Raw genomic sequence first — 9,922 nt, forward strand, 5'->3', positions numbered from 1 at the left:
TTCATCATCGTCTTCATCTTCATCATCGTCTTCTTCTTCATCTTCATCATCGTCTTCATCATCATCTTCATCATCGTCTTCATCGTCTTCATCATCATCTTCATCATCATCTTCTTCTTCATCATCGTCTTCATCATCATCTTCTTCATCATCTTCATCTTCTTCATCTTCATCATCATCATCTTCATCTTCATCATCATCATCATCTTCTTCATCTTCATCATCTTCATCATCTTCATCATCTTCTTCTAATTCATACTCATCATTATCTTCATATTCAATGTCATTTTCTTCTTCGTTACCATTTTCTTCTAATTCGATTTCATCATAATTATTTAATTCAAGGTCTTCTTCAGCATTAGTGAATGTTAAAATAAAAGCAATTACTACAAAGAACAATAACTTCATAAAAATATATCTTTTTTAAGATCTTTTTCTAATTTTTTTTGGTTATTGATTTTTAGAACATGAAAAAGAAAATTCTTTTAATTTTTTTTATAGAGGAAAAACTAAATTTATGAATTTTGTTTTTCCAGAGCAAATAATAAAGAAAAAAGTTGATTCAGAAGTTTGTACATATTTCCACCAATTTTTTTAATGGTACTCAGCAATAGGGAAATACAAAGGTATTAGTTAAATGGAAAGGGTTATTACCATCAGAAAATAGTTGGGTTTCGATATCAGATATTCCTTTTAGAGATATTCATCAAGAAATAGAAAATACTCAACTATTTCGTATTTCAAAAGGACTGGTTATTATCAAAATCATAGCAGAGACAGAGTATAATAATCAAAAATATATACTAGTTGAATGGAATGATAGAACAACAACATATGTAACGATTTCTTTTTTGATAGAACATTTTCCTTTTCTTCTGTTTGAGGCATGTTGTCATACCAAAAAATGAAATTTAAATGTCATATATTTAATTTACGCCTTTATCTATAAGAGAAAAATTTTGATATTTCTTTTTTATTAATTCATTGAATAATTCCATAAATTTTTTAAATAAAAACAAAGATACTCAATAAGGTCAACGTTTTAAAGAAAAAAGGGTGGTAAAAATATGATATGCTAATTTGTCCTCTGGTTCAAAAAGAGATATATACAAATTAGAATTTTATTTAAGACATTTTTTTTAAAAATAACTACAGTATTATTATCAGTGGTTTATGAAATTTATTTTTGGTTTAATCAATAAGTCTTCTTACTAAGTCTCTTTTCAAATCATAAAACAATTAAATAAACTTTGTATTATAATAATTAGTAAATGAGACTTATTCTGTAAAATAATAAGTATATATGTTAGATAAAATGATTATAAGAGAAATAAAAGGAGTGCTATTATAAAAGAAGAAAAGACTGAATAAAGTCTATTTCATAAAATAATAAGAGAATAATAAATTGTTTCATTGACAATTCTATGATTTAGAATAAGTATGAAAAAGTTAGAGCTGATTATTTATTTAGTTCATTAAAAAGAATACAAAAGAAAATAACTAAGAAGTTGTTATTATCATTCTGATAATCCAAAAATAGCAATTTATAAAGAGTTAATGAATTGATATTATTCTAAATAATAACTTAACATGACTTATCTTTTAGAAAAGGGACATATTTTTTGCTTGGGAAAATTTAAGGTTAAATAATGAGCTGGTACTGTTTAAATCTTTTTATTCAATGACTATAATTTTTATTTACTCTATTATGTTAATAGTATTATTAGGAACAAGCACAATCTTCTTATCTTTTAAATGATAATACCAACAAAGTTGACTAAATTTAGTTTTATTGTAACTTCTAACAAAAACAATAATTCTTCTTGAAATAACATTTTTAAAAAATTTAATATGTTACTTAGATCAGATGAAATGACAGTTATTCGTTATGAATTAACCAAATAATAAATTGGTCTATATTTAGTGTCCTTTTATTCTTTAATTATTATATTTTATACTTAAAAACAGTTTTTAGAAGGGGTTTAGTTAATGAATTTGATTATTAATTGAATAAACTAATTTTAGCATATTTTTGATATAGAAGTAATTGAAACAATTTTATAAACTTCTTTTAGTTGTATATGTATTTTATTAAATAATACTAGAATAATAACATCTGATATACATGTTACATACTACCATCAAAAAATAAACCTAATAGCTTTGGAGATTGTTTGTTTTTTAAACAACCTCGGTTTTTAAACTTCTTCTCAATATTTTTAAATCTATTATTTAATTCTTTTCACGTGCTTGATTATTTATAAGAGTCTTATATTTTCTTTTCATTTTTAAGTATAATTGAAACAATATAGTCCTATTTAAAAATAAACAAATGAATTAAAATAAACTGAATACATTAGCAACATATTGTTAATTTTTATAGTTATCATATTCAGAATTCTTTAATATGAGAAACCAAAGTTGGATTATGACATTTTTTGATCATAAATTCATTTACATTTGGACTTATTGTAATTCTTCTTGCCTCTTCTTCACTTATAACTTTGTCATTAACAACATGGACAAAACTATTATGAGGAGGTGTATGAGTAATAATTGATTTTATTTCATCATCTATTTCCATATCATCATTAACAGAAAATGGATATTCTATAAAGTTTGGTACAGAAAAATGTCTAAATACTGATTTATGAGGGGTGTGTTGGAAAGAACCATTTTCATTAGAAACAGAAGTATTAGAAAGGCTTTCAGTAGATGAGGACATGTTGGATTAATTGATAGTAATTGCAGTTCATTTAAATTCCAGGAAAAGTCAATGAAGTTCCAAATTAATATAGACTTAAAAGTTGAGTTGAGACTTTCCAATAATTTCATAGCATTTTCACTCGAAATAAGTTTGCTTTGGTTCAAAAATATAAAAAGAATGAATAAAACAAAAAAATGTTCTTGACTTCAATAGCTCTTTATTTGATTCTCTTTTTATTTTTTATCAAATTCATCAACATAAGTTTTTATTTATTAATCAAAGAATTATTTTCAATTTATTCTAGATTATCTAAAACTGTTCCGTGTCTTTTTTTAAAAATAGAAGTTGATTGCTAAAAATATGAATTAATATTTAGTCTTCTAATTTTTAACCATCAAACCTGTTTCAAGAAAGTTATGACTCTTTTCATTATAATTTGGATTATCCCTTTAAATAGAACACTAAATAATGATCCTACTATACGAATCTTATTTTGAGATGATTGCTTTTTTTATGAAGTTAAACTAAGAACTAACCAAATAAAGAGAAATCTCAAGAGTATCTAACATCCTTTTATGAAATGAAAATTGGTATATTTAAAGTAATATTTATATAAGTCTAATGAAATAGAAATGTTTTAATTATAACTTCTAATATTAGACCCTACACTTCATTTTTCACAAGTTCAATGCCACACATATCCCTTTTGATTCATGGTCTTGAAAATAATAAAATAAGTCAACTGACGAAGAGAGAGCTATTCAGTCCCAATAGTATATTTACAAAATATCATTATAATAAATTATAATATAAAATTAAACATTCAGCAATTTTTAATAAATTGATCTGCAGTTAAACTATTAATTATTTTGTCTTCAAAATAATATCCTCTCCTGTTCTACAATCAATTACTTTTGTTTATAAATGTGCTATAATTAAACTAAAAAGTAAAAAATAATCTTTACCATTTAAACTTAACAATTAATAAAAACATTTTACCATTCAATGTTTTATCACCTGTTTTCTTTGTATTTTTAAATGGAAGTAGAAATATTTTAGACTTTATTTAAAATAAAATACAAATGAGAGTTTATAAATAAGAAATTTTTATTTCATGAAAAGTTCCATCATGTTCAGTTATATATGATATCAATCTTCATTTGTCTTCTAACAAATGATAGTGTTGTTTTTCATAACAACAATTTGAAAAACTGCTATTTTTGTACTATTAAAAGATGTTTATTTGGGAAAAAGATAGCTTTTTCATAATCTTTATTTTCCTTCAAACAATTCTCTTTAACTTAATAGACCAAGAAAAAAACAATTTAAAACAAGTTTTATTTATTTTAAATTTTTACTCTAATTTTTCTTTAAGGAAAAGTTGCAATAACTTTCATTCCTTATTCTAAATAATTATCACAATAATAATCATTAAGTTTCAAATTTTTCAGCATTACACTCATCAATAACATTAAAACTTCTAATTATTTTTTTTTATTTAACATTAATGATTTATATTTATTAACATGTTAAATACTTAACAATATATCAACATTCAATTATTAAATCCCTCATTATTTAATTAATTAAAAATTCCAATTAAAAGATACGAATTACCAAACAATCAATTACATTCACATTGTGACAATAAATCTTTTAATGAAGAATTACCTAAATAAGTCTTTTTAATTCCGATAACGCGTGGATTAAAATTTATTTGGAACAAAGAACGAATTGTTGATTGAGAAACAATATCATCATACAGTTTAAATGACTTAGTAATTGAACATGTTTTTAAAACATCACTCAACACATCAACACTATCAGTTGTTTCACTATTCATATGTTTATATCTCAAAATAAGAACAACTGAAATTTCATCTTTTTTTATAGCCCTCAGTATTTGATTGAGTCCCATTAAACAATATTTCTTTAGTATATCTGCATGTTCTTTTGTTCCACCTGAAATAACCTTTTCTCCTGCTACGAATCGAACAGTACTTAATCCTTTAATAACATGTAATGTTGGTAAGACTTCTTGACTTCCAACAACATGTTTAAGAGGTCGAGAGCGTTTAGGTTTAACTAGTGTTTTTTTATTGTCTATTTCTTTCTTTAATTCATTTCTTTTTAAGAGTTTAGGTTTACAAAGATATTCATCTGTTGAAGTAATTTTTTCTTCATGACGTTGCATAATTATGAAAAATAAGTCTTTCAATTCTTTTCTTTTTTTGTTTTTCTTATTAAATAATTATAAATATAATTAATTTTATTATTAATAAATTAAGTTTATAAAAAACACGACATCAAGAGGTGGCAATTCAATGGTTAAAGATCAAATACCCTTTTAGTTAAAGTAATCTACAACCAATGGAAAACAACTGTATTGTTTCTATCACTAAATACCTTACATCTATTAAAGATGCTATTAATTTAATACAAGTTAATAAAAAATATCAACAAGGAGTTTTATCTTTAACTACTACTCCATTTTATAAAGAAAAAGATGTAAAGAAAGAGATAGAACTATTTAGTAATGCCACAACCATTACCTGTGATTATACTTGTATTCCATTAAATGACTCAAAACTAATTATTCATCAAACAGATAGTTTATACTCAAGATGTTCATTATTACAAGCCGCTAAAAGAATTGAGAAAATTACAATGGACATTTCTGAATTTAATAAAAATACATGGAAATTAATGCCATTAAAATTACTTATAATTAACTGTATTGAAGAATTAAATGGTTCAAAAACATCTCAAAATCCATATCCATTTCAACAAACCATAAATCTTCCAAATTGTATTGTAAGAATTATTTGTGATATTTCACAATTAGATAATGTAATGAATAACCTTCCAAAACAAAAATTACCTAAAAATTGTTTATTAGAAGTACATAATGGTCCAATTATTACTCTATATCGTAATGATGAATGGGTTTTTGGGTTTAAAAATGAATTTATCACAATGCATATGCAAGATCTTAAACCATTTATTGAAAAAGCTGATCAATATGCAGTTGAAAATATTAGAATTATAGATTTTATTAATCCAGAAGAACCAGCAGAACCATCAAATTTCTCTATTTCACTTTCTGTTAAGAAATTAATTCTTCAAGACCTTAATTGCCCAATTATTGAACTTCCAAATTCATTAGAAGAATTAACTATTACAAATTGTTCTGTTACTTCTCTTCAATTAAACCAAAGTAATTTAAAAAAAGTAATTATTGAACAATGTGCCGATCTAAAAACATTAATTATAACTTCCCCAATTATTGAATGTGAAGCAGTTTATCTTAAATCATTACAAACTTTACAACTCCCTAATTCTCTTTATTCATTAAAATTAAATAATTCTTCTCTACCAATTAAATCTTTTCCACCTAATCTTCAATATCTTTCTCTTCCTTCTATTAAACAATTAACTCAATTAGAATTTCCTCAACATTTAAAAGAGTTAAACATTAATTCTTGTTTTATTGTTGATCTTCCTGAATTAAATGTTAATTCTATTATATTTTTTCAATGTACTTTTGCAAAGAAAATATTTGTTAAAGCTAATTCTATTACATTAAATGGATGTTATTTTGTTTCAAATTTAGATATTGACTGTGATTCAATTTTTATTACTGGATGTACTACTTCTACTTCTTCTCAGGTTGATACTCTAATTGAATACAATACAAACAATGCAAAAGTTGTTCATATTTCATCATTTAATGGAATAAATAAATTAATAGCACACTCATGTAAAGAATTAAAATTGGTAAATAACTCTCAATTATCAGAAGTTGATGCTGAATGTGTTACTTCTTTACAACTCATTCATACTAATATCACTAAAACAACAATAAATAATTTAGAGTCATTTGATATTGATAATAATTCTTATCTTCCTCAATTTTATAAAAAAGGAAGCGGATCTTTACGTTTAGAAAAATGTAAATTTGATTGTAATTCACAAATTCTTAACTCAATGATAGATATTTCATTAAATGAAGTTGATGTAGAAAGTATTAATATTAGTACTTGTAAAGGAGCTCGTTTTTATAATTGTCCAACATTAAAAACTCTTTCAATAAAGGAAGCAGAAGTTGTTATTTTAGTAAATTTACCATTATTACAATCAATTTCATTACCAAAATCTTTAAAAAATATTGTTATTAATAATTGTCCAAATATTATTAATATCCCTTTACCTTTTACTTCTTCATTGACTGTAGATTATAATGGCTCTTTTAAAGCATCAGAGCAAATTCAAATAAGAAGAGTTAATGAACATGAAATTACAGTTGATTCTTATTGTGTTCAATTAGAAGATATTTCAAATTCAAAAGTTATTCTTGGAAAGAATGTTCATGTAATTATTGGCGTAGGTCTTAACAATGTATCATTTATTAATCTTGAAGAAAGTAATGTTCAATCTTTTGATTTAAGTATGTCAAATAATATGAGTCTTACATTCCCACAATCCCTTACATTAATTAATATTATTGGCTGTCAGTCTGTTCTTTGTACTAATATTTCTTCTTGTCTTCTTGTACCTGAACGAATTAGAAAAGATTATTCTTCAAATAAATATGAAGAAATTCCAAAAGATAAATGTGTTATTTGTTAGTCAAAGAAATTTCAACACTTAATTTATTAAACTATAAAACACTTTTATTTTAAATAAAATTTAATTAAAAAACTTTTTTAATTATTGGTTTCTGTAATGGTTTCACTTGTATTTTCTTCTTCATTATTATTTTCAGTTTGTACTTCAGCAAATCCAGAAGAAGTAGCTGTGGCTTGTGCATGAATTCCAAAATTGGACTCAATATTGGCTTGGTTTTGAGCTTCAGTAATATCTTCAATAGATTGTCCTTCAGCAGCTGCTTTTGCAACTACATTAGCTTCAGCAATAGCTGTCTCTGAAACTCCAGTTTTTGGAGAAGCATAGTCTTCTGTTGGTGTAACAACAGGTTGTCCAGATTGATCTACTACTGTAGAAGAAGATGGTTTTGATGAATCTGAATCTGAGTCTGCTCCTAAATCTGATCCACCATTTCTGTTATTGTTAACGTTGTTAATATTAATGGATGGCATAGTGATTGATGGTATGCTACTTACACTTGATGCTGCACTAGAAGCAGAACTTGCTGCAGCACTACCAGAAGAACCTTGGATGATAATTGGTGCTTGTGTGGCTGGAGCGGTTTGAATAATTTGTGGTGAAAAAGTTTGTTGTTGTTGTTGCTGTTGTTGTGGATAATAAGAAGGAGTAACTGGTGTGACTGGGTTAACAGTAGGAGTAACAGGTTCAGAAGGTGTGACTGGATTAACAGTAGGAGTGACTGGTTCAGAAGGTGTGACTGGAGTTACTGGTGTAATTTGTATAACTGGACTAGATGGGGTCGTTGGATTAACAACAGGAGTGACTGGGATAGTAGGAGTAACTTGTGTATATGGAACATTATAGCCACCAATATTATTATTGAAGACAGGATTGACATTAACACTAGAACTACTAGTACCAACAGAGCCACTAGTACCAGCACTTCCACTACCTCCTACTCCAGTAATGCTTGTGCTTAAAGAAGTTTCAATGAATGAAGTTGATGAAGAACCAGAAGAAGGACTAGTGGTTAACCCAGGCTTTATGTGTCCATGTTGACATTTCTTACAATGACTGTAATAGTGAGTATGAGGAGGGTTTGTGTGTTTACAACATGAACAATTGCAACATTCTTTCCAATATCTTCTTTTCATAAGTTTATAAAATTCTCTTCTCTTTTTAGGAAGTTTAATTTTAGAAAGGTATTTTAGCAATTTCTTATCCATAAATGATGCCCATTTCTTTTTCCAAACTTTTGATATATCCTTTCCTTTCTTAGCAAGGGCTGCCATCTTAATTGCCATCTTAGCACCAGATTTAAAGATAATACTTCGGATAAGCTTTTTATTTTTCTTAATGAATTTTTTATCTTTAATTTTAGCTAACTCTTTAAGAACTTTCTTTGGGGCGTTTTTGGTAACTTTAGATAACTTTTTAAGTTCAGAAATAAGTTTTCTTTCAGCCTTTTTCTTTTGAGCTTTTAATTTAGTTTTATCAATACTATTCTTTCGCTTTTCTTTTTCTAACTTTCTCTTTTCTTTTTCTGTTTTTCTTTCTTCTTTTTTAGCTACTTTTCGTGATTTTTTAGCTTCTTTTATTGCTTTTCTATTTTCTTTTTTAATTTTTCTCTCTTCTTTCCTTATTTTACGTTCTTCTTTTTTAGCAAGGCGACTAGCTTTCTTTTGTTCTTTTATTGCTTTTCTATTCTCTTTTTCTAATTTTCTCTTTTCTTTTTGAGCTTTTCTTTGTTGTTTTAATACCTTTCTTTTCTCTTTGTAAGCTTTTCTTGTTTCTTTATTAAATCTTTTTTGTGCTTTAGTACGTCTACTATCCTTTTTAATTGTTCTAGAAACACCAACTCTAGTACGTCTAGAAGAACTTCTTGATGAACTACGAGATGAACTACGTGAAGACCTTCTTGATGAGCTACGTGAAGACTTTCTTGATGAAGCTCTTACCCTTCTTGCCTCTTCATCATCTCCATAATCATCTTCTAGTTCATCAATATCTTCTAAGTCTTCATCATAGTCTTCGTCATATTCGAAGTCTTCATCGAACACATCATCAAAATCGACACTATCGACAAAAACATCATCTTCATATGCTAATGAAACTGTTAAGCAGAGTAACAGTAATAAGCCTTTCATTAATATTATAGTTTTTTCAGTTTCTCTTTTGTTGTTCTTGAGTTTTACTCAAATAATTGTTTCATTTTTAACAATATCTTTTACTCCATAAATATCTCCTTTTCCCAATATTTTTCTTATATCTTTCGTCATTTAAACTCAAAAGATTTACGTTAGAACTCATTATATGAAACATTCATTATTCTTTTTTAAAGTTCTGTATGTTAATATTCTACATAACTATTTTTACATGCATTTTTTGTTGTTTGGTAGAAATTTATTTGAATTCATTAAAATTTAATTCTTTTTCTCTTATTTGATTATTTCAGAAAATTCATAATTAAAAAATATAACTTATTGTATAATACTTTTTGTTTTGTATTTTATAATTTAAGTTATTGAAAAAAGTTTATAACAAACAGGTTTGAAGATGGAATGTCATAGATACTAAACACAAATATTAATACAAAACAAAAAATGA

At 25.7% G+C, this 9,922-nt stretch overlaps 4 protein-coding genes across 4 annotated transcripts in view; 1 reads left to right on the forward strand and 3 right to left on the reverse strand.

The window, feature by feature from the left end:
* Positions 1-408, reverse strand: part of ENU1_198590 (hypothetical protein) — a gene marked incomplete at both ends in the record, with an annotated part of 609 nt that extends 201 nt beyond the window's left edge. Inside the window, one exon of the mRNA XM_008862041.1 lies at positions 1-408. This exon is cut by the window's left edge and continues 201 nt beyond it. Within this exon, the coding sequence (XP_008860263.1) occupies positions 1-408 (408 nt within the window).
* A 1,984-nt stretch (positions 409-2,392) lies between these two features.
* ENU1_198700 (hypothetical protein) lies at positions 2,393-2,725 on the reverse strand (the record flags this gene model as incomplete). The annotated part of the gene is made up of 1 exon (XM_008862042.1): positions 2,393-2,725. The coding sequence occupies one exon, from the start codon at positions 2,723-2,725 to the stop codon at positions 2,393-2,395; it is 333 nt and encodes a 110-aa protein (XP_008860264.1).
* Positions 2,726-5,560: 2,835 nt separating this feature from the next.
* Positions 5,561-7,336, forward strand: ENU1_198710 (leucine-rich repeat containing protein; the record flags this gene model as incomplete). Its single annotated transcript, XM_008862043.1, has 1 exon — positions 5,561-7,336. One exon carries the CDS (start codon positions 5,561-5,563, stop codon positions 7,334-7,336), a length of 1,776 nt encoding a protein of 591 aa, XP_008860265.1.
* Positions 7,337-7,413: 77 nt separating this feature from the next.
* ENU1_198720 (hypothetical protein) lies at positions 7,414-9,462 on the reverse strand (the record flags this gene model as incomplete). Its single annotated transcript, XM_008862044.1, has 1 exon — positions 7,414-9,462. The coding sequence occupies one exon, from the start codon at positions 9,460-9,462 to the stop codon at positions 7,414-7,416; it is 2,049 nt and encodes a 682-aa protein (XP_008860266.1).
* Positions 9,463-9,922: the final 460 nt, after the last annotated feature.

Source organism: Entamoeba nuttalli, assembly GCF_000257125.1.
Source record: "Entamoeba nuttalli P19 unplaced genomic scaffold asmbl_9435, whole genome shotgun sequence".
Classification (NCBI taxonomy): Eukaryota; Evosea; order Mastigamoebida; family Endamoebidae; genus Entamoeba; species Entamoeba nuttalli.